The sequence below is a fragment of the Microtus ochrogaster genome, unplaced genomic scaffold (assembly GCF_000317375.1).
Source record: "Microtus ochrogaster isolate Prairie Vole_2 unplaced genomic scaffold, MicOch1.0 UNK81, whole genome shotgun sequence".
In the NCBI taxonomy this organism is placed as follows: Eukaryota; Metazoa; Chordata; class Mammalia; order Rodentia; family Cricetidae; genus Microtus; species Microtus ochrogaster.
In genome coordinates this window covers 923,381-946,897 of record NW_004949179.1, presented here as the reverse complement: position 1 = coordinate 946,897, position 23,517 = coordinate 923,381, and the positions used below count along the sequence as shown (strand labels likewise).

The window sequence follows — 23,517 nt, the reverse complement described above, 5'->3', positions numbered from 1 at the left end:
CAAAAAAAAAAAAAAAAAAAAAAAAAAAAAAAAAAAAAGGTGTGTGACCACACATGGTGTTTTTATTTTTTTATTACAGTCTTGATACTGTTTGAGACAAGGTCTCTTGTAGCCCATGCTGACTGCAGATTCATCATATAGATGAGGATGACCCTGGACCTCTTATCCTCCTGCCTCCCCCACTCCCGGTACTTAGCTATCCTGCTACTCTAGGCTCCTAAGTTTTCCTCAAAGCACACATTTCTAGTAACACCAGGCTGAGTCTGCACGTGGTTTCCCCAGGACATGACAGTCAGCTCCATCCTCGTCCTGACAGCAGGGTGGTTGCTGTGTGCTCTGAAGCCTGGACTGCAGGACTTCAGGGCACAGTGACCAACAACCTCTTCCTAGGGTAGAGCCTGCTGGGTGGCCACACACACCTAACACACAGGAACATGAACCAGAAGGATCTTGAATTCCAGGTCAGTGGGTTACTTGGTGAGTTCAAGGCCAGCCTGAGCTACACAGCAAGACTTTGTCTCAAGAAAGCAAAAAGAGAGGTTGAGTACATGCTGAGCAATCATGAGGACCTGAGTTCAAATCCTCAGAACATACTAAACAATCAGGCATAGAGGCTGAGGGATACAGTGGAAAAGACTGTTGTTCCTGGAAGGGATTGGTGCTGGTTCTGTCAGGTGGCTTTCAACTGCCCGTCACTCCGGCTCTGGAGAACTGGAGCCAGCCTTCGGCGCTGCCTGTGTGCTCACCCACACACAAGCACATACATACACTAAAGGTAAAATGAGTTTAAGAACGTCAGGTGTTGTAGCACACAACATCCTCTGGTGCTGGGTGCTGGGGAGGTGGAGACAGACAACTCAGCTGACACTGTCCAAACAAACAAGGTGGGCATAGACAGAGCTCTGACCCCAACACCTGGGAGCCAGAAGAGAAAGCAAGATGGTGGTCACCTCCTGTCATCTCAGTCCCCGCCTCCCCCAGGGTGCTGCTGGACCCAAGCCTAGAGACAGGAGAGCCATGGGTGCAGCCTAGCGGGAGACAGCGAGGTGACTGCTGATGGCTCATCTCTGTCTGTCCCTTCCCCACAGGACACTGAAGGGGAAGCTGGCCCGGCAGCACCCAGAGGCTTTCAGTCGTAAGTGTGCCCCATACCACCCTGCTGCTGCCAGCACTTTCTGCCGAGGGCTGGCTTCCGAAGGCTGCCTGGACAGCTGTGCCCACCCAGGGCCCCATGAGTGGTGGGTGGAGATGCCTATGCTCTCTCATCTCAAACTCAGGAGCCCTGTGAGGTGGGAACTGAACACCCCATTTCACGAAGGGGAAACAGACCTGCCTGCCCCAGAGGGAAGTGATTTGGGGTCACAAAGGCTAGGAAAAGATGAATCAAGTTCTCGGATCTGTGGCTGCAATATATCTGGGACCCCAACATTTTATAGGGTTGTCAGAGCTCACCTCATCCACTGTGTGACAGGTGGGATTCCTGGGGTTTCTTTTGTTTGCTTTGTGGGATTTTTTTGTAAAGATTTATTTATTATTTGTGTGCTATTCTGCCTGCATAAATGTCTGCAGGCCAGAAGAGGACCCCAGATCCCATTGTAGATGGTTGTGAGTCACCATCTGGTTGCTGGGAGTTGAACTCAGGACTCTGGAAGAGCAGCCAGTGCTCTTAACCACTGTGCCATCTCTCCAGCCCTGCTTTGTGTTTTTGAGACATGGTCTCATGTAGCCCAAGCTGGCCTCAAATTCTTCATGTAGCTAAAGATGATACTGAGCTCCTGACCCTCCTGTCTCCGCCATAGACTGCTGAGATGAGGCAGGGCAGATGTGGTACATGGCCCAGGGGGCACCTTTTAAATTTTCAGGTCAGTGGGATGGCCTCAAATTCTTTGTATTCCAGAGCTCTGCCTCAGTCTGCCATACCGGATGACAGATGGGCACGCTCATTCTGAGTCGGCCTCACTCTGGAGCCTCGATGCCTTCCACCTTCCCGGGCCTGGGCTGAGTCATGCCCCCATGGGTGGGAAAGCGTTTTAGGGGCCATCCTTACAGGAAGACTTGACCAGCATGGGGGTCCCTTCCCCAGACATCCCGGAGGGCTCATTCCTAGAGGATGAAGATGAAGACCCCATTCCACCCAGTATCACCACGACCATCGCCACCTCGGAGCAGAGCACAGGCTCCTGTGACACCAGCCCTGACACTGTCTCAGCATCTCTCAGTCCTGGCTTTGAGGACCTGGCACATATTCGACCTGGTTCTCCTGCCATCAACGGCCACAGCCAGACAGATGACGAGGAAGAGACGCATGGAGAATAGCTCCCTCCCGCCATCCCAGAAAGGACCAGAGCAGCAGTGGTCAGCTCTGCTGCTCCTTTCGGTCATAGGCAGGGTCCCTAATTCCTGCCCCTCCTCCTAAGAGCAGGACTTCCCCATGCCCCTTCGTGCACCCAGCTGGGGCAGTGGGGCTGGCTACAGGTGTGTCCTTCCTTGAACTCAGCCTGGGCAAGTCCCCAGAGACCAAAGCTAGATGTCCCCGACACCATGGTGGGGCCCCCTGGAGAGGTAGAAGGTGCCTGCAGGGCTGAGCTTGTCCTACCCTCTGGCAGCTGCTGACTTGACTCTGGTCTCCCTGTCCTTTGTGGAGTACTTTTTTCCCTGTCGTGTTGAATTCTGGGCGAGGAAGAAGGTTCAAGAGAGGCAGCCTTCCCTCTGTGGGCCGCTGTTCCTCAGGACTAGCAGCCATCTCCTAGAGCTGGCCAGTCACCTTAGAAAACAGCTGATTGAATATTTTTGTATCGATGTTTCAGATGCTGTTGGGAAGTTACCAGTAAAGGCTTACTAAACAGGATCATGCATAGCTGTGGCTTGCTTCTGTCTAGGGTTCACACCCCAGTACTTGGGCAGATTCTGAATGTCACAAGGGAGCCCTGCTGGAGGGGGGGGGGCTGTCCAAACATCAAAACCTGTGAGGTCTGGTGCACAGATCCTGGGCCAGCTTTTTTCTGAGATCACTCTCCCTGGCAAGGATACCTGCTTGCTGCTGGGGGGGGGGGGGTCTGTGGAAAGCTGTGTCTGATGGATACTTTGACACCTGCTTGTTGGGGGGTCTATGGAAAGCTGTATCTGATAGCCACTTGGACGCCTGCTTCCACATGCCATGCAGGGTTTTTGTTATTTTTGGTTTGGTTTGGTCTTTCTTTTTTTGAGACAGGATTTCCTCTGTGTAACAGCCCTGGCTGTCCTGAAATTTGCTTCATGTACCAGGCTGAACTCCCACTCACAGAGACCCACCTGCCTCTGCCTCCCAAGTACTTGGATTAAAGGTGTGTGTCATCAATGCCCAGCTCCTTGGATAGTCTTCCAGGAAATAATACCCTGGTGGCCCTGACAGCGGGCACTAGGTCCCAGGGTCCAGCTCCAGCACTGCCAGATAGTGTTAGTGATCTTTAGTGAAAGGAAGGGAGGGAGGGAGGGAGGGAGGGAGGGAGGAAGGGAGGAAGGAAGGAAGGAAGGAAAGGAGGAAGGGAGGGCGGGCCAGGCTGGACCCCCTGAACTGGAGTTGGTTCCAGGGGATCCAGTGTCCTCTGCTGGCCTTTGCAGGTATTGCACACGGGGTACACTACTAGGGAAAAAATTCAAAATTAACTTATTAATTAAAAGCATGACTGGCCCAGAGAGGTGAAGAGGCCAGGCGGCGGTAGCACACGTCTTTAATCCCAGGAAGGCAGAGGCAGGCGGTTCTCTGTGAGTTCAAGGCCAGCCAGTCTCTTCCCAGGAGCTAGTCTAGCTGACTGGGAATCTGACCTCAGCAGGTGGGAATGAACAGAAAACCACAGCACAGCAGGACAGAGTGCAGAGTGAAAGACCCTGGGACTCTCAGCCCTCCCCTCAGAACTCAGGGAACCCTTACGAAGAGGCAGGAAGAGTGTAAAAATCCTGGGGGACACCAAGGCCGCAAGGTCTCCAACCACAGCAGCCATAGGAACTCAGAGACTGGCGGCATGCACCGGGCCTGCTGGGCCTCAGTGCTAAGGGGAAGTGGACATCCACTCCGTCCCTACCCCAGAAGCCATCTCCAACTGATAATCACTCACAAATGAACAATTAGTTTTCTCTCCTGGAGTCTTGCTGGCATACAAACCACATTTTAAGAGCAAGTCACATAATAAAAATTGTGGTTTTAGAGGTCTTTCTCTTAAGTTTTGTCTGCATTTTTGCCTTTTATTGTATACTGTGGTTTCCAACTTCTTGTTTTTATGGGATCTCTGTATGAGTGTGTGTGTCTATGTCTGCGATTCTTTGGTTCTTTATTATATGTCTATTTTCTAATGAGAGAGGAAAAGGAAGGGTGTGGATTTGGGTGGGTAGGGAGAATCTGGGAGTGCCCGGAGGAGGGAAACCCTGATCAGACTACCTTGTGTGTGTGTGTGGGGGGGGGGGGAATGTATTTTCAAAAGGTATTTTCCCAGGTAGTTCCGCATACAGTTGCTTTTTGCCTGATGCCCTGGAGGAACATTCAAGAAAGAAGAGCCACGCCGGGCGATGGTGGCGCACGCCTTTAATCCCAGCACTCGGGAGGCAGAGGCAGGCGGATCTCTGTGAGTTCGAGACCAGCCTGGTCTACAGAGCGAGTTCCAGGACAGGCTCCAAAGCCACAGAGAAACCCTGTCTTGAAAAACCAAAAAAGAAAAGAAAGAAAGAAGAGCCACACCACGAAGCTCACAAGAACTTTAAACCCCTCTTTCCAGGGTCTAGTGGTGTATAGTTTTTGAGACAATTAGGGACCTCTGGCTGGCCATGAACTCCCAGAAGTGCTCCAGCCTCTGTCTTCCATCTGCTAGCATTAAAGGCGAAGGCCAGCGCCGCTTGGCTCTTGAAATTTCTTTCTTTTCTGCCAGACTGTGGTGGCACCGCATGAAGAAACAGGCAGCTCTCTGAGTTCGAGGCCAACCTGGTCTACAGCGTAACACCCTGTCTCGAAAACAAATTTTTTTTTTCATCATTACATTCATTCCTTTTGCATGCGTGCGCGCCTGTCAAAATCTGAGAACAGTTCAGGAGGGGTTTCCTCCCTCCACCATATGATGGTAAATGCCTTTCCCACTGAGCCCTCTCGCCGGCTTTTGACAGTGGCATATTCTGCAACCCTGCTGGCTTGGTAGGTAGCCCAGGCCGCTCTGCTGCAGCATCACCACGCTGACCACACCTCCTTAAAGAAACAAAAACGTCTCCCGGGTGGCTGGGGAACGCAGGAAGGCCGCTCTGGAAGCTCCCTCAGAGGCGTCAATCACTCACGCGTTGGTGGCGCAGCTCCACCCGTTCGGCTTCTCTTGCCAGCACCCAACATGGCGCCGGGCGAAGCCTGGGGCGGGAACGACGCGTGGTGTGGATTGTGACGTCGACGCGCAGCGTGCTCAGTGCGCAGGCGCTCTGAGAGGAGACTCGGGGGTTTCCGCTTCCGCCGTCCTCTTTCTTTTCAACGCGGCGACCGAGCGGGTTGGTGTGTGAGGCTGCGTCGCTGACGGGCTGATGGTGGCAGGGCCGGGGCGGGGACGCGGCGGGAACCGGCGAGAGGAATGAAGTGGCCCTTGGGCGCCGCTCTGGCCTTGTGCATAGCCACCGGGGTTCGGCCGGGGGACCTGGTCACGCGGAGACACAGGCTGAAGGTCCAAGAACCGCGGCCTGGGTTTATCCAGAGATATGTTGAGAATTTGGTTCTACAGGGCTAGCCTGTGCCATGGGTTGGTGGTCACCCAGGGTACAAAAACTGCCTGGGCTCGCACGCCTTTAAGCCCAGCACTCGGGAGGCAGAGGCAGGAGGATCTCCTGTAGCCTGGTCTACAAGAGCTAATTCCAGGACAGGAAAAGTAAAACAAAAAATATCGGCGTGATTGTGCACAACTCACGTCAGCGCTTGAGAAGTAGGTTATTGTGATTTGATATTCGGTCCCTGAGATGGCGGACAGTGGAGAGGCACGTCTATAGGGTGGGATGCTGTTGAGCTGGGCGCCCCGTCGTCCCACCGGGTAGTGGTGACTGGGACAGTTGACAATGCACGGGGTCCCCGGGATGTTTGGGCTTTGGGGATGCACTTCGGGCAGCTAGACAAGAAATACCCAGCTTCCCGGGGGGAAGTGGAAGACTGGTATGGGGCCTGCTCAGGCAGATGCCCCCCACACAAGCAACATGTCACTGATGGGTCTCCTTTCTCTGCTTAGCAGACGCCAACATGCAGATCTTTGTGAAGACCCTGACGGACAAGACCATCACTCTTGAGGTCGAGCCCAGTGACACCATCGAGAATGTCAAGGCCAAGATCCAAGACAAGGAAGGTGGGCTGGGCTGCTCGGGGCTCTGTCTTGTGGATAGGGGTGGTGTTGATTGGAGTGCTTACCGGTCTTTGGAAGGTCTTTGGAGTCCTCAGCCTCATTCCTCTGTGATTGCGGTGGTCCCAGCTCGTCCAAGAAAGAGCTGCGGCCAGCCTAGTTTCTCCTGTGTGCAGGCATCCCACCTGACCAGCAGAGGCTGATATTTGCCGGCAAGCAGCTGGAGGATGGCCGGACCCTGTCGGATTACAACATCCAGAAAGGTAAGGGGCAGCAACCTGGCTATTTGGCTTTTGGGCGGAGGGACTTGCATTGTAGATGTGTTAGGGGTAGGCTGCAGTCACTTGGCTGTGGAGTCGGTTCCATTCCACCTGTGTGGGCTTCAGACTTGAACTCATGTCACCAGGCCCACAGGCCCATCTGTTTTGTGTGCCTTTTCTTGCCAGCCCTTTACTTCTATTTTTATTGTTTTTTTTTTCCTGTTTTGTTTTGTTTTTAAGCTAAGTCTCTCAACTTTAGCCCTCGCTGGTCCCACAGTGTTGCACCAAGAACTGGCGTTGCAGGTGTGACCCATGGTGCCTGTTTATTTTAGTGTTTGAGGCAGGGTTTCTCTGTAGCTTTGGAGCCTGTCCAGGAACTCACTCTGACCAGCCTGGCCTCAAACTCAGATACACCTGCCTCTGCCACCCATCCCTGTTGACTTTTTTATTATAGTCTTCTACCTGCATGTGTCCCTGCGGGCCAGTAGAGGGCACCAAATCTCATTACAGATGGTTGTGAGCCACCTTGATTGCTGGGAATTGAACTCAGGACTTTTGGAAGAGCAGGCAAAGGGCCCCTGTTCACTTTTTAAATGATCAAATCTTAATTTGTGTGTTGGTGTAAACGTGCCATCATCAGCTCTTTTTCCCTTTGTGTGTATGTTTGAAACAGGGTTTTCACAGTGTGGCCCTGGCCTTGAACTCAGATCTGCCTCTGTCTCCTGAGTGCTGGGATTAAGGCTTGTGCCACCACCACATGGCAACTGGTAGCTTTTTTTTTTAATGATTTATTAATTTGCATTTTATGTATTTTCCGTGTTTTGCCTGCTTGTGTGTCAATGTGAGGGTGTCAGATTCCCTAGAACAGGAATTACAATAGACAGTTGTGAGCTGAACTCCGGTCCTCTGTGAGAGCAACCATCTCTCCAGGCTGGGAGCTCCTTTTTTCCCTCCTTTTTGCTAAGCCTCTGCCTGCCTAGGATTAGGGTGTGTCAGCAGGACTCCGGCTGGCAGGAGGACCTGGCTCTGGTGTCTGCCTCACTGTGCTGTTCCTTTTGTTCCTTTGTTGCCTGTGCTTCCGCTTAGTGACTCTGCTGCCTGCCACGTAGTGAGGCCTCTGTACATTACAAAAGTAGTAGAAAGTAGTAGAGCCGAGCGGTGGTGGTGGCGCACGCCTTTAATCCCAGCACTCGGGAGGCAGAGACAGGTGGATCTCTTGAGTTTGAGGCCAGCCTGGCCTATAAGAGCTAGTTCCAGGACAGGAACCAAAAGCTATGGAGAAACCCTGTCTCGAAAATCAAAAAAAGTAGTAAAGCTTGGTTCAGTCTTGAGGATTTTTTTTGTGTGTGTGAATTCGTTTTTATTTTATGCACAGTGGTATTTTGCCATAGGTGTTCAGTTCCCTGGAAGCGGAATTAAAGACAGTTGTGAGCTGTCACATGGGTACTGGGAATTGAATTCCGGTCCTCAAGACCTCTTAACCACTGAGCCATCTCTCCAGCCCCAGTCCTTTTTAAGGGCTGGCTGGCCTATGGCAGCAATGTCAGAAAACCTCTTTAGAGAGTTCCCTGAGCTCTAGGGGCAGGGCTTAGTTTCTGTCCGTCTCACCAGAGTCCACTTTGCACCTGGTGCTTCGTCTGCGTGGTGGCATCATCGAGCCGTCCCTTCGTCAGCTTGCCCAGAAGTACAACTGTGACAAGATGATCTGCCGCAAGTGCTATGCACGCCTGCACCCCCGTGCAGTCAACTGCCGCAAGAAGAAGTGCGGCCACACCAACAACCTGCGCCCCAAGAAGAAAGTCAAATAAAGCCGGGGCATTAACTGGCCCATGACCCTGGGACCAAATAAAGTCCCCTTCCATTGACCGGAGCAGTAACTGGTGTCCAATTGACTGTTGTGTTCAGGGAGGGGTGGAAAGGGTATCTGTGAAGCCCAGGCTGCTCTGCAACCTGCCAGTCACAGGCATGTGGGGATGCCACACACAACTGGTAGCATGTGGGTTTACACGTGCGCACCTGAACTGCTGGCCTCTGGTATGGTCGGGAGCGCTGCTTCTGGGCTGGACAGGTGCGCACACAGGACTGGATGGAGGTTCTGCAGCTAGTGTGGAAGCCACAGCTGAGGAAGCTTTCATAGTGGAGCCCATGCCTGGGGCCCCATTCTGTCCTCGTGTCTACAGCCTCGGCTGGGATGTGTGGAAAGTTGGCTCACCCGACCCAGTGTTCATATGCCAGTTGTAGGTCCTGAACCTATCGCCTTCCCTCTGTAGAGTGTACCTGGGATCATCAGCCCTCTCCAGTTGTAGTGCACACCTTAGTTGTGCGGCCCTGAGGGTGGCTGGCCCGTTTTAGGAGACCATCAGTGTTGCTGGGGTTTCTTACGGTCTCCACTTTAATTTGGTTAAATTGGCTATTTTAATCATGGCATTTGAAGGGTCCCATGGGTTTGAGCCTGGTGCGCCAACAGCCTGCAGGCCCCCATATATGCATCAACCATCACTGTTGCTTTTTTTGTGAAGACCTTCTCTGCCCCAGGCGGGGTCTTTGCACAGACACAGTTCGCACACAGTAGGACCAGCTGTATTCTAAAGGTTTATCTGGAATTTTTGTGTGTGTTGCGTTGTATGCCTGGTACCCCATGAGATCAGAAACAGACACTGAACTTCAGTTACAGATGTGAGTGTTGACTTTCAGTCCAGTCCTGCAAAAGCGGCCGCTATTGTTCGGTGTAGGTACATTTCTTTGCTATCACCTTGCAGAACTCCAGTGACCTTGTTTGACCTAGGCACGCGGCAAGGGTGGGCGGGTGCTAGAACTAGTACGTGAGGCAGTCAGGTGCGCGCGCAACGGTCCTGGGCCTCCCGGTCGGCAGGGGCGCTGCAGCCATTCCCAAGCGCAGCCGGATTGCACAGTCATGCTCACCGCCGCTGCGGAGGTGCCGCCTGCTGCTGACGCCCCCGGATCTGCGGAGCTGCAGTGGGCCTGGGTGAGCCCGCAGGACGGTCGGGGGGGCTTCGAGATGGGCTCGGAGATCCGTCTTCATAGCCCCACGCCTTTGTAGAGAGACGCCCCGATCGCTACGTTGGTATGGAGGATCCAGCAGCTGCAGGATGAACGCGCTCAAGCCTTCCGCCGCCTAGACCAGTGAGCTGGCTTGCTGGAGGAGGGGCGGGGCCTAAGGGAGTTTGCCAGAGTGGGACCAAGTTGGTTGTAGGACGTGGGGAGGCGGCGGGGGTCTGGTTCGGGGGGGAGTACTCAGAGGTGCGATCTAGGCCGGGAGCGGGGCAGAGCCGTCGGTGGGTGGCTCTGAAATCTCAGACCAGGAGGGCTGGGGGTGTGGCCGGGACAAGCAAGGCAGAGCAGAACGTGACTGTGGGCGTGGCCTGGGAGGAGCGGGGTGTGGCCCTGGGGGGCGTGACCCGCAGCCAGAGCCCCTCTCTTCTGGAGTGCAGCAGTGAGCCAGCTCTCGGCTCTCTCCAGTCTGTGGGGTTCAGGTTTTGCTTCTTCGAGTTGGGTAGATCTTCCAGGTGGCTCGGACAAGGAGAGTGTTGTGTGAGTCAGGGGTGTGGGTTCAGCATCTTCCCCGCCCGCCGCAGAGCTCACCGCCAGTACATGCTAAGCGGCCAGCACCACGACTTCCCGCTTTATCGGAATGTCGTGCACGAGGTGACCCAGGTCTTCGCCGCCGCCTCGCGGGAAGTACTTGCGGTGGAAGCGGAACTAGCGGGACCTCGCGCGCAGCCAGTGCTTGCTAGCCACGTGCGCAACCTGCAGGAGCTGGAACAGACTCGCCTGGCCACAGTAAGACCACCTCTTACCTTCGGGGTAACCTCTCTCTCCTTCGGGGCCGGGAATGGGCCACCACAACCACTACCTCTACACATGCTACATACCTCAGAGAATTTGGTCCCTCTCCCGCTGTCACCTGTCTGCCTACAGTTCCCTCCCAGATTCTGCTTAATTATTCCAGTCCCTTTTGGCTGGAGAGATGACTGCTCTTCGTGAGTTCAATTTCCAGTATCCACATGGTGGCTCATAACCATCTGTAATGAGATCTGGTGTCCTCTTCTGGCCTGCAGGGATTCATGCAGGCAGAACATTCTATACAAAATAAGTTTTAAAAAAATTCCAGGTCGGGGCTGGAGAGATGGCTCAGAGGTTAAGAGCACTGGCTGCTCTTCCAGAGGTCCTGAGTTCAATTCCCAGCAACCACATGGTGGCTCACAACCATCCGTAAGGAGATCTGGTGCCCTCTTCTGGGCTGCAGGGATACATGCTGGCAGAACACTGCGTACATAATAAATAAATAAATATTAAAAAAAAAAATTCCAGGTCATCTGGAAACCTCTCTCAAGAACCCAGTGGCTCCAATGTCCTGTCCTCTGTGTCTGTTTCTCTCCACCTCTGAGTTATCACTGTTTGGACCCACAAGCTACATCCTCCACAAATACACTCAGACACACAACTTCCTAGCTCCTTGACCAGATCCCAAGGCTACACCTACCATGACTTTAAAGCCAATCCCAGTGGGGAAGGGGATCACTACACTCACTTTGCTCTTTGGTCTGGGATTCATAGTACAGAACCCCAAACCCTGCCTTGAGTCCCACCTACCATACCTGCCGTCCATCCCTGGCTTTCCTAAGATATGTCAATATTCTGTACTGCCCTTCCACAGGAGAGCCCTAAAAGCAACCCAGAGCCCCCACACGCTCAAGCTCCACTGTCCCAGGCTCCACTTTTCTGCCTTCTGTTATGATCATTGTGACTCCCATTTTCTCCTCCAGGTGGCGCTGCTGCAGGTGATGGGGACACCAGGAGTGTCAGAACAGGGGGACTCTGAAAAGTTGCGCCAGCTGAGAATAAAGTGAGCCTTGTCCTCTTATCCCAACCTCTAGATTAGCACTACACGGCGTGGTCACCCCAGTGGAGCCTTGTGGGCCTCTTATCTTAACCCCTAGATTAGCACCACATGGCGTGGTCACCCGTGCTGACCCACCCAATCGCAGAGGACACTCTGATGGTGTCCTAGACGCATTCGTCTGAAGTTTCTGCTGCTTTCAGGAGTTTGAACATGATCTCAGTCACGCTTGCTCCCCTGTGTGAGCCCCTGCAGTTCTATCCCAGGTCTACAAGCACAGGCAGGCATGCACACAATCTCCTGGTGACAAGCGCCCCCCCATCAGCCTTTCCCATGAGCCCACTGTAACCCACCAAGCCAATCCGCCTCCCAGGCATGCTCCCAGGCCGGGCTTGAGGTTTGGCGGCAGGCAGGAGGGCTCGGGGCTTGCCATAGTCCCCCTCCCCGCTAGCTGTGCGGCTTGGCTAATTCACCCCATCTGGGTTTTATTTATAGTTTCCATCCGCTCTTGTAGGGTAATTAAAACCATGGAGGCGATCAGCGAGGTTCTGCAGGAACTCAGGTTTGATGCCGAATCTGCAGAGTGAGGGCGGCTCCCAAGGGACCAGAGGAAGATGGGAAAAGAGGCCCATGGCGTCTAGCGCAGCCCTGACCGCCAGCTGGCTGGGGTCGAGCCCCGCCGGGCTGCCCTCCAATGCGCCTCACAAAATAAAAGAACCTCTCCCTCTGCAGCTTTCCCATCAGCTCTGTATGTGGGGTGTGGGGTCCAGCGATTTGGGGGGTGTTCCCCAGGGGAACAGGGAGAGCAGGTGGAAGACTTGCATACCCCCAAGGAATTTAGGACAGGTAGTCTGTGTCCTGGAAAACAGCACTGGTTTGGAGGTAGAGGATGTCCCAATCCCCTAGAAAACACAAGCCTCAAGCACACCATCAGAGGACCTGGTTTATTTAAAGAGATTCTTGGAGAACCCTGGGTAACCAAAATTCTTACTCCAACCCTACCCACATGGGGTACACCCAAGGTTGACCATCATGCAGACCAAATCAGTGACTGTGGGAGTTCACTGCGCCTACCCCAGCCCCTGGTGGTGTTTCTCCGGTTCCCCCAAAGTGACAGTACTGAGGCCCTCGTTGAGGCGAGCCTCCCGGTCTGCATGTGGCAGGAGAATGGCCTGTCCTTAGAGTTTATCCGGCAGGACCTGAGGGCAAAAAAGAGGCCACACTAAGTCTGGATCACTCTGCACCTTGGGGATCATGCATGCTTGGCCAGAGGCTAGCACGCAGTCGGTGCTCACGCGTGCTAAGTGAGAGAGAAGAAAACTCCCATTTGAGCAGCCCGAGGACGGGAAGGCCTCTTCTAGACTGCCCACCCACCAGGACCTCCTTACCTCTCGCCGCGCCCCGTCTGCCCGAGGGCAGGATCCCCTCGTCCTGTGCTTCGAAAGAAGAGCAGTGTCATGGAGGCTGCACACTCCTCAACTCCCGCACCCCCACGCGAGCCTTCCCCACTTTCCTACCTGGTTTCGAGTCTTGTGTGACTTTTGCATCCAAGCACGCCACTGGTCGTACAGGCGGAAGCTGAGGTTCGAACAGTACGCGTGCTTCTTGAGCCAACCGAGGAACTGCTTGAGCTCGCGCCGCACCGGGCCCGAGCTGGGCTCGCCGCCCCGCGGCTCGCACACCCCGCCGCCCGGGCCCGGGCGCTCTAAAGAGAGTGAAGCGGCAGTGTCGGGGCGCGGCCGGCAGGGGGCGCACGCGGACGGAACCGCGAGCTCCCAGACCAGACCTCAGCAGCGGGAAAGTTGGGAAGGGTGTCAGGTGTGGGCCCGGGCGTCATCCAGTCAGATGGCGCTGCCACAGCGATGCAAAGGGACAAGGAGGATCAAGTTAGTTGGAAGCAAAACCGGGTATTCGGTTGGAAGTGAAAAAAAGAAATGGAAACTTGGTCCCGGGCGGTCCACAGTCACTGGGAGAGAGAGCCCCAAGCGTCACGCCAGCACTTGGTAGGCTGAAGCATGATTGCTGCGAGGTCAAACCCAGTTTAGGTTACCTGTGAGAGATAGGGTGGGGGGCGCCGGCGGGATGGCTCAGCTGGTGATTGCGTTTGCCACCAGCTTTAGTCCCACACGGTGGGAAGAGCCTACTCACAGAAGTTCCCTGATCTTGTGTGCTGTGGCACGAAGGCACACACATCGTACAAAAACAATTTTAAAAGTTGTTTAATCATACGAAAATGTAAAAAAAAAAAAAAAAAAAAGGCTCTGGGAAAGTGGGTGACAGAGATTGAGGGAGACAGGCAGTAAGCACAGCCCAAGGGGCGGGTCCCCAAGATAAACCTGAGAAAATGATCGCTACGACAAGGAGTGGGCTGGGAGGGCCAGGTGGAGGCCGGCCCCTGGGTCCAACCCCCAGGCACAGCCATCCCCTCCTCCCCCCACAGGCCAGCGGATAAGGACATCGACTTCACGTCATAAATAAAACTGGGGACTCGCTGACAGGCCCTGGCACGGCCTCGGCCCCCACAGCCCCTGCCTGCGTCCCCCCCCCCCCGGCGAGCACCCTACCCCCGCCTCCCCAGTCTCCCAGGCGGACACAGCCGCCTCCTGGCTCCCGTGCAAGATTCGCAGGTGCTGGGCACGAGCAAGGGCCAAAGCTCCAAGGCTCCAGCCCCTCCCGACTCCATTCACTCCCGCCCAGCCCAGAACCTGGAGGGGCCCGGATGGGGGCTGGAGAGCTTGCTGGAGCTGGTTCTGACCCTCTTCCTCTAGGACTTTTTCCAGGACTCAGTTTCCCCATTATATCACCATCATGAAACTGAGTATATGTCTAAGTGAGTTCAGGTTTTCAGTGTCGTTTTGTGGGAAAAAAAATTCATTCTCTCTCTTGGGGGACCCATAAAAGAGGGCGGGATGGGAGCCTCCTCTACTGCCTGCAAATACTGACTGGGGAGCCTTGGACAAATAGGGATACCAGACATTTCAGTAAACATGTTTCATAGACAGGAATACATGTCCAGGGGCCATAAAGTCTGCAGGGAAGTCATCTTCAGGCAGGGACTCAAAAGTGGGGGGCTTATGCCTGGTTTCTGAGCACTCAGGGGGCTGAGGCAAGAAGATTCCAAATATTATGGCAGCCAAGGCTACTTTATAGCAAGGGTGGGAAGGATGGCTCAAAAATAGACCCCCCCCACGTGAGAGACATAGGCACGGTGGTCTATCAATGTGGGACCATGCAATAACTGGCTATAATGTTCTATTTTCTATAAAGTTAACTTTTCCAGAGACTCTAGGATATTCGGGTAAGAACAACCTGTTTTTGATCTAGGGCACACTTTTGTTCCCCACCTCTCACCAAGTGACAGGCTAAAGAGAATCCGGACCAGAAGTGTGACATGGCTGAGTGTGATGGTAGTTACCTCGCATCCCAGCACACTGTCTGGAAGCAGGGACAGGAAGATGGGGAGTTCGAGGTCATTCTTGGCTACATAGTGAGTTCAAGGCCAGCCTGGGCTACCTGAGACCCTGTCTTTCAAAAAAGAAAAAAAAAAGGAGACAGGCTGGATTGGGGTTCCCGCGGGGCCAGCAAGCCCTAGAAATGTGCTCACCACTTCGAGGGGTGGAAGCAGCGGTGGGATGGCTCCACTCACTCCAGATTCCCGCCTTTTTCGACCCGTAGATCCCGAATGGGTTACAACGTACTTGGACAAAGTATACAGTGCCGGGCTTCAGGCCCGCAAGGCGGCAGGAGGTCTGGTTGCTGACGTCATCCACCACCTGCACGGTGAGGGAAGAGTCAGATGCGGAGGGCGGGGTCAGGGGCGGGTCCGGGACGGGACGGGCACCTTCCAGTCCACGCTGTCCTCGACGCGGTAGCGGATCTGGTACTTGGCTTGAAAGAGGAAGTCCTTGAGAGCAGGTGGTGAGACCCAGCGGACGCTCAGCTGGTCCTCCAGGCCCCCAACACGGCTCACGTGCACGTCCGGTGGGGGGTCCGTGGTCACTGGGGGCGGAGCAGGCCTGGTCACTGGAGATGCCTTTTTTGTTGTTGGTTTTAAGAAATGGTTTCACTGTGTAGTCCTGGCTGTCCTGGAGCTCTCTATGTGGATCAGGCTGGCCTTGAACTCACAGAGATCTTTCTTTTTCTGCCTCCGCAAATGCTAGGATTAGAGGCTTGCAACAGTGGGCCCAGTCCTGAGGACTATGCTTGGTGAGATTTGTCCAGAGACAGATCCTCCCAGTGGTGTGATCCAGGCTGCAGTGGCTCCTGGGACACCAGACCTGCCTATTCACCAGAGCCTGATAGACCACTGCCACTTACATCCTAGAAACAGCCAACAGCAGTTAATGTGAGCTGAAAACACTGTGACTATCTCTGATAGAAGATACACAATCCTATCCTCAGGAGCACAGAACATCAACCTGTCCAGCTGGGGCCAGAGTTTAGCAGCAGAGGTCTTTCTAAAAAGGAGTGAGCATCACCCTGCACCTGAGCATCGCCCAGCACCTGAGCACCCAGCACCTGTAAGCATCGTCCTGCACCTGTGAGCATCGCCCTGCACCTGTGAGCATCGCCCTGCACCTGTGAGCATCGCCCTGCACCTGTGAACATTGCCCAGCACCTGTGAGGCCATGCGTTCCACTCCAAGTCACTAGCTGCTATAAAGCTACTGTCTATGTTTTGAGCCAGGGTCTCACCATATAGCCCAGGCTGACCTCAACAACTGTGATCTTCCTATCTAGGCCTCCTGAGCACCAGGAAAACATGCGTTATCATATTTCACCCCACCTTATGCCTACTGTTACCCTTCACATTACCAAGAGCCTCAGTGGGGCAGTTCTCCCAGCTACAGGCACAACCGAGGGACAGATGGCACTTTAGGATGCCAAGAAGAGACAGGTGAATGGGGGGTGTGGGGACAAGTCAGGAACACCCAGGAACCCTACTGGGGGACCATGGAGAAGTACAGGCTGATCTCTCCCGGAGTCCTCAGCGAGGCACTGAAAGGGTTAAATGGCCCAGGCTGCTCTGGGCTGGGAACACCCTAATTAGATTAGGCCCAATTCTGCTCAGGGATCATCCACTTCCTGCCTCCCACCCTCACCCCCCAGCTCCAGGCCTCAGCTTCCTGGGGCGCCTCCCGACCTGGGCGCCCTCTCCTGGATCCCCCAGGACTCCCTCTTGAACACCTGGGCTGCTGAGGGGGAGAGTAATCAGGCCAGGTGTTTTCTGCAGAGTTGGGGATCTTAACTGTCTGGAGTGGGGGCAGGTCTTTGCATTGAATTGTGAAACCCACCGTCCTGCAACTACCATGGGGGTCAGACCCCTAGATGAATCAACAAGCCTGGGGGAAGGCAGAAAGCCAGGTGACACTGGGGGCTCACCCACGTCCAGGACGTCCAGTGTGAGAACATCAGATCGCGCTGAGCCCAGACGATTGGTGGCTTCCACCCAGATCTCATACGGGGTGAAGAGGGCCAGGTCTTTCGGGATGTGGCAGGAGTGAGGGCCCACAGTGTGGTACTCCTCACAGGTATTGTCCTGACCGTACCACCTGTGGAGAAGGGAGAGTCCCTTTTTAGTTCTTGGACCTGGCTTCTTCAGCCCCAGGGGTTCAACAGGAACATATTTGATCAGAGAAGGCAAGTATTTGCCTGAAGTCACACAGCTTGCTGGGCTGGGCACCAACCTCAGCTTGTACTTGAGAGAGTAGTTGGTGTGTAGGAACGTCTCCCCGTGTGCGCCCGGGGTCCAGCGGCAAGTGAGGTCCTTCATGTTCCGGGACCAGCAGCTGATGTTGAAAGGCTTCTCGGGGGGAACTGCGAGAAAACTGACAGCTTCTCAGAAGCGGCTAGGAGCACACAGAGGGTGGGGTCCCAGCTGTACCCAGAGCTCCAGCGCCTGGCCTGGGTGTGGCCATGCGTGTACACAAGCTCATTTTCAACCCAGCCTGCCTTGGCCCCCTCCCCACAACAGAAGACCCATGCGCTACTCCCCAAGACCTGGGTATCCTGGGTCCCCACTTACGGCCAACATAGAGGCAGGAGCCAGCCAGAATGCTGCCGTCCCGGGCATGACACACCAGGTTGTCACCGGACTGTTGCCTGGACCCGTTGAGGTTGGCCAGAGCCAGGGCCAGGGTGGAGGTGTTGAGGAGGTGGGACAGCTCCGAGGGCAGGCGGCGCCCATTAAGGGTCCAGTAGAGACCCTCAGCACTGGCCCCAGGTGTATCTCCGTGTATCGAACAAGTAGCTTGCAGGGAGGAACCAATGAGAAGAGTGGGGTCCTGGGGGCTGATTACAGCTGTGTCTAGGGTCAAAGAGAGATACCTGTCAGGCATGGGATGGACCAACCACAAGTCCCTCAACTAGGGATCAGGAATTCTTGAGGTGGTGCTAATAGTTACCCATTTTACAGATAAACAGAAGAAAGGAGGGAGACCTAGGTGCCCATTGCAGCCAAGGCAATGAAGTCAAGGCCAAAGCTAGCTCTGGGATGCCACAGCCCAGCACCTTCCCAGTCCAGCCAAGAGAGGTACCAATTGCCCATCACTGCAGCTCTTGGAGGTGAAGGCAGTAGAATCAGAAGTTCAAGATAGCTCTTGGGTTCACAGTGAGTTTGTGCCCACTAGAGCGTCAGAAGACCCTATCTCAAAAATCAATCTACCAATCAATCAGGGGTCAGTGAAAAGGCTCAGTGGGTAAAGGTGATTGCTGCTAAGCCTGAGGACCTGAGTTTGAAGCTGGAGCGTATATTGTAGAGGAAGAGAACCATCCCCCAAGTTGTCCTCGGGTTTTTATATGCTGCGACATATACACAAGCACGAAACACATTTTGGGATTTTTTTGGGGGGGAGGGCGAGAACAGAGTTTGACTGTGCATCATAGGCTGGTCTGAAACTAGAACTCACTATGTAGAGCAGGCTAGCTTTGAACTCATGGACTTCTGTCTGCCTCTGTATCCCGAATGGTTGGGTTAAAAGTGGGTACTTTTGCAGGTCAGCGATGGCACACACCTTTAATCCCAGCACTCAGGAGGCAGAGACAGGCAGATCTCTGAATTCAAGGCCAGCCTGGTCTACAGAGAGAGAGCTCCAGGACAGACAGAGAAACCCTGTCTTGAAAAACAAAAAAACAAATAATGAACTTCAATGCCAAGATGTCAAAATAAATTGAAAAAAAGTTAGTCATAAATGCCTACTCAGAGCTGCATCGTTTCTATTAATCCATGACAACCCTGTGTGTGTGTGCGCGCAGAATAGCACACAGTAGCTTCCACGTGCAGCCACAGGGATGAAAGGTATTCCTGTCAGGCAGACGCCTTTCCCTCTGAGCCGTCACCAGCCCACAAGATTCTTTTGAGACAAGGCCTTACTGTGCACACTATGCTATCTTGAAACTTTCCATCCTCCTCATCTTCCTGCCTCAGCCTCCAGAATTCTGGGGTCACATGAACACCCACGTGTGGCCTGTCCCTTCCTCCTCGCTCCTTTCTCTGAAACCCTAACCTCACATATGTGGCAGTGGAAAGCGGGCATGTCTAAACAGGAAAGCCCTACTCTGGCAAGTGTCAGGGGATCACAAATCTACAGCTAGTACACGCCACCTATGCTATGTCTCACTGGAGGAGTAGAGGTGAGCTGGGCAACCCTCGAGGGGCAAGCTCTGTGCCTGGCTCAGGTCCCAGCACACGTGCCTTAGCTGTGGCAAACCCAATCCTCTGTGTTCTGGGGCAGCCATGAGAGAAGGGACCACCATAGAAGCCCACACGTGAGGCCTCCACCACTCTGCCAGTCACTGCACTGGAGCTGGCCCACCCCCACTCCCCACACCTCCCACCTCTCCTCTTTCCAGTCTTCCTAATCCAGAAGGCAGAGACTCGCTCCCCAGGGCCACTGTGATGCCACTTGGGAAGTGACCTCAACCATCTTGTGACCAACCCTGAGACCCCCCCCCCATCCTGCCTGCCCTCCCTTGGGGAGAACCCTAGCTTGCCTACTTATAGGCTGGGACCTCAGCAAGAAGAGCAAAACCTCGGGGATGGAAAGGGGAAACATTAACAAGCCCCTCTGACTCAGTTTCCCCACCTGCCAGTGGCCATCCTGATCACAGATCAACCACACAAAAATGGTTGGAGGCCTGTGGGACGTTTCCCAGAGAGCCTCGAGGCTCATAAGCCAGGCTGTGCTATGGTTCAAACATTCCCAATTTGTCTGGAAACCTAACTTCATTTGCTTCTGATAACTCTCCTTCACCCAGGATGGGCAGACTCAAGCTTCATTCATTCATTCAGAGCCTGCAGTGTGCCAAGAACTGAGGTCACCTTGGGAATAAAGATACAACAAAATGCTTGTCTTTGCTGGGTGTGGTGGCTGCGCCTTTCATCTCAGCAAAGGCAGGCAATCTCTTGAGTTTGAGGCCAACCTAGTCTTTATTTTTTTTTTTTTCGAGACAGGGTTTCTCTGTGTCTTTGGAGCCTGTCCTAGAACTAGCTCTGTAGACCAGGCTGGTCTCGAACTCCCAGAGATCCGCCTGCCTCTGCCTCCCGAGTGCTGGGATTAAAGGTGTGCACCACCATCGCCAGGCTCAACCTAGTCTTTAGAGTGAGTTCTGGGGCAGCAAGGGCTACACAGAGAAACCTTGTCTTGAAAAACTCAAAAGTTAATATTAATAAAATTACAAAAAGAGAAAACGGGAGGAGGAAAAGGAGGTGGAGGAAGAGAAGAAAATCTAAGAGTGAGCTGGGGCTGTAGCCTTGTGTGCTTGAGGCCCTGGGACCAGAGAGAACCAAGAGGCAAAAGTGGGTGACTCACGGTTCGGCAAGGAGGCTTGCGTGTGCAAAGGCCCTGGGGCAGAAGTGAAGGACAAGGTCAGGAAAGGTTGCAGGGCTGACCCCTGGGAAAGGGGTGGGTGGGATCAGAGGGAATAAGACTTGTATTTTTGAAAAGGATTCCCCAAGTGGCTGGGAGAAAGGGGTTGCACCGACCACCATCACCCCTACTCCAACCCCAGGCTCCAGCGAAGGAAAGCTGAAGCCCTGTATGGTCCTTCATGCCACAGATGGGTGAGGTGACACCAACGTGGTTCTGGGCCCGGCTCTGCAGGGCTCTCCCGGGCAAACTTGGTCTTGCGAGTAGGCGGTTCTTGCTGGAGCCTGCGAGTGCAGTTGCATTTGGGGCTTGGCCCAGGGCTCGGCGGAGGTCTCGGCGTCCGGCGTCCGTGCGAAGGAGCCAGCAGGCCAGAGTGGAGGAGGCGTGGGCCAGGGGGCCGCCCCGGAGGTCCCAGGCAGCCAACCGCCCGCTAATTCAGAATTCCTTCGGCATGAACTGGGGCGTGCCAGCATCTCTACCCCGGCCCACCCACCGCTTCCTGCCTGGGCGCCCCCCTCAGCAGGGTGGGACCCCACTGTCTGCACTTCTGGGCAATGCTCACACCACTCTGTTCCTCCCTGACCTTTGTCTGGCCAGAAAGGGGACTCTCGGTGGGGTGGGGGGAGGGTACTGCCCTTTTACTACACCCTCCTGGCCTGGAATCGCCGGCAGCTGCTGCTGCCCTTCGGGCTGGGTGGCTGGGGGAAGAAGGGGAGCAAGGCTATACCAGCCTGGACAGGACAGCCTAAGCTTTCTTCTTAGGGCAACCGGGTGTAGCCCCGCAGCAGTGCTCAGGACACCTGGCACCCCCTTCCCGGATCCCGCCATAAAACAGGGAAGACGTTATCCTGGCTGGGAACAGGCCTGCACCCTGGAACACCAGGGCAATAGGACTCCAGCTTCCTTCTCGGCTTCCACTAACAATGGGCCAAAGCCACTGGGGACTGGGGCCTACACGTGCCCACCTTGGCAGAGGAGCAGCTGACAACAGCCCCCTAACCCTGGAGAGGGAGACCCCCCTTCCTTCCTCCCCTCTTCCGCTCCTTCCCCTCACAAAGCTGGGGCCTAAACAAGCTTCTTTCCCCCTTTCCCAATGCGAAGTTGCTGCCGTTATTAAAAAGAACACCATGTGTTTTAAAAGGGAAAAGTGTGAGATTCCCTGAAAGGCCAGCGGGAAGGTGGCCTCCATCCCAGCCATCCCCCAGGGGTCTCCATCTCCTGGCCCACTGGTACCTGCACACACTTTTACGACCCACTGGGCAGCTGGTCAGGTGCTAAGGTACACGGTAAGTACAAACAGATTGCAGAGGTGTCAGAACCCCTTATTTAATTTCTCTCCCCCTTAAAGGAAAAAACACACGCGCCACCCCCACCCCGCCACCTTCGCCTGTTGCTCTGCAGCCCGCCCGGAAACAAAGCTTAGCGCTACTGGTGGCATTCAAAGACTACCCACGGCCTGGCAGAGATACCAGCTCCTTAGATCAAGGGTAGTTACTCCGTCACCTGCCAGATGCCTTGGGCAAGCTGGAATGTGGGTTTGTGTGTGTGTGTGGGGGGGGGTTGTCCATAGCCAAATAGCACAGGCTACTAGCCTCGGAGCAGCAGCGCAACGTGGTGCCCCAGCGATGTGGCCTGTGTCCTCCGATGGGGTTCAGAGAGTAAAGTCCTCCAGCGGACTCGGCCAAATGCATGCCCCGGTGTTGACTCCCCTGTGGAATGAATGTGGGACCACGAGTGCGTGCGTGCGTATGATTGTGTGTCGAGGATGGAATGCGAGCGCCGCGATGGTGTGCGAATACGCATCTGGGCTGCAGCGCGCATCGGAGGGCAGGGTGACGGGACACAAGCCAGTGGGGCTCTTTTGTGTGTCTTTGGGTGTGTCCCAGAGAGGGTCTGGACGTGGAGACCGCATCCTGGCGGATGTGTGTGCGTTGGGTGATGGGGCCCAAGGCCAGGAGTTCCTCCAGCTGATGGCAGCTGATCCCTTCTGGGTGCCCCTTACACAATAAAGTCTGGGCCCGCGGTGCCCCGACACGCTGGCTCTCGCTCTTCTTACTGAGATCTCAGTCGCTGAAGACTTTCAACCGAGTGCACCCTGAATGAGACTGGTTGTGAGCGCCACCGGTGGAACGGACTTTAGAAGAACCCAAAGCCTGGGGTCCGCTGCAGGGGGGAGGGGCGGCGCCGGCCCCGCGGAGAGGCACGTCCCTGGGGACCCCCCTCCGGGCCGCACGCCAGGCGGTCAGAGCAGGGGGGCCCCGATACGGCCCCACCCTCCCCGCGGGGCTCATCACTTCGTGGGGGAGGGGACACGACTCCGTGCCAGCACCCAACCCAACACACCCAAGCGTGCGCCCCCAGCCCGGGAGGCGTCCCTTCCCCTGTGATCCAGGACGCAGACGTGAGCGCCTCGAGGCGTCCCAGCACCCTGAAGAGGGTTCCTGGACGCTACGATGTTCCTCAAAACGAGCCTGGCCGGACGGCCTTGCAAAAGCGAGTCAGGTAAGAAGGCCTTGGGCACATAACCGGGTATTCTTGGGCCGCTGGGTAGTGGCACCGTGCGCCTCGCAGGTGAGGGCGCCCCGAGGGCCGCCTTCCTTTGTTCCCGGGCCGTCCAGGTGGCGCTCGCGCCCCCTCTTTCCTCCCCCGCGGCTGCCCCCCGGGGCGCCCGATCCTGTTTTCCCTGGGGAGGTGAAGAGCAGGGTGCACGGTACTCACGGGCTCCAGATCCGCCCCGAGGCACCCCGAGGACACAGAGCAACAGAGGCGACCACAGCGAGGACAGCGGCCTCGGCTGCCGCCGCGCAGATTGGGCGGCGGGGCCCGGGCGACCGGCGGGCATGGGGGTAGCGCGCAGCGGGCGGTGACTGCAACGCCGGGATGGGGCGGGGGCGTCTCTGCGGGATGCAGATTGGGGTTCGGGGTTGCCCGCACGTCGCTGGGCGCGGACTGACTGCGAGGCCGGAGCAAGTCTGAGCAGCCGAAATTGACAAGGCGCTAATGCGCCGCTCGCCCCGCCCGGCCCCGCCCCCAGCCCGGCCCCGGGGGGGGGGGATGATCGCGGGCCCCCGCACCGGTCTTCCCACCGCCCGCGGGCACCGCGCGCCCCACCCGGCCGGTCTCCTCCCCGCCACCATCCCTGGGCACCTCATTCTTCGGCGCGAAGCCCCCGACTCCTTCCCCACCCGCTCATGGGACCTCCCT

General features: G+C 55.5%; 4 protein-coding genes across 11 annotated transcripts in view; 3 read left to right on the top strand and 1 right to left on the bottom strand.

Moving 5' to 3' along the window:
• Positions 1-2,848, top strand: part of Kxd1 (KxDL motif containing 1) — a 10,468-nt gene extending 7,620 nt beyond the window's left edge. For 2 of the 3 annotated variants that reach the window (XM_005370564.2, XM_026777772.1), the window contains exons 4-5: positions 1,089-1,135; positions 2,084-2,848. In XM_005370564.2, the coding sequence (XP_005370621.1) occupies positions 1,089-1,135; positions 2,084-2,316 (280 nt within the window). In that variant the 3' untranslated portion in view covers positions 2,317-2,848. Of the gene's footprint in view, positions 1-1,088; positions 1,136-1,897 lie in introns of all 3 variants that reach the window. The other variant, XM_013354945.2, reaches the window with a different exon arrangement.
• A 2,574-nt stretch (positions 2,849-5,422) lies between these two features.
• Positions 5,423-8,459, top strand: Uba52 (ubiquitin A-52 residue ribosomal protein fusion product 1). Of its 5 annotated transcripts, none has more exons than XM_005370560.3 (4): positions 5,423-5,496; positions 6,219-6,332; positions 6,503-6,589; positions 8,198-8,459. In XM_005370560.3, exons 2-4 carry the CDS (start codon positions 6,230-6,232, stop codon positions 8,392-8,394), a joined length of 387 nt encoding a protein of 128 aa, XP_005370617.1. In that variant the 5' UTR covers positions 5,423-5,496; positions 6,219-6,229; the 3' UTR covers positions 8,395-8,459. The 5 variants fall into 5 exon arrangements, with proteins under 5 accessions (XP_005370617.1, XP_005370616.1, XP_005370618.1 ...); XM_005370559.3 differs by having other exon boundaries at positions 5,434-5,500; XM_005370561.2 differs by having other exon boundaries at positions 5,437-5,500; positions 6,222-6,332.
• Positions 8,460-9,468: 1,009 nt separating this feature from the next.
• On the top strand, positions 9,469-12,172 carry Rex1bd (required for excision 1-B domain containing). Its single transcript, XM_005370558.2, has 5 exons — positions 9,469-9,572; positions 9,648-9,730; positions 10,183-10,387; positions 11,374-11,453; positions 11,962-12,172. Exons 1-5 carry the CDS (start codon positions 9,501-9,503, stop codon positions 12,032-12,034), a joined length of 513 nt encoding a protein of 170 aa, XP_005370615.1. The 5' UTR covers positions 9,469-9,500; the 3' UTR covers positions 12,035-12,172.
• Positions 12,173-12,373: 201 nt separating this feature from the next.
• Crlf1 (cytokine receptor like factor 1) lies at positions 12,374-23,304 on the bottom strand. Of its 2 annotated transcripts, none has more exons than XM_005370557.1 (9): positions 23,032-23,304; positions 17,472-17,753; positions 17,134-17,263; positions 16,829-16,998; positions 15,289-15,446; positions 15,052-15,220; positions 12,965-13,152; positions 12,836-12,878; positions 12,374-12,646 (listed from the first exon to the last, which is right to left on the bottom strand). In XM_005370557.1, exons 1-9 carry the CDS (start codon positions 23,153-23,155, stop codon positions 12,633-12,635), a joined length of 1,278 nt encoding a protein of 425 aa, XP_005370614.1. In that variant the 5' UTR covers positions 23,156-23,304; the 3' UTR covers positions 12,374-12,632. The 2 variants fall into 2 exon arrangements, with proteins under 2 accessions (XP_005370614.1, XP_026633552.1); XM_026777751.1 differs by having other exon boundaries at positions 12,378-12,646; positions 12,836-12,883.
• Between the last annotated feature and the right edge of the window lie 213 nt (positions 23,305-23,517).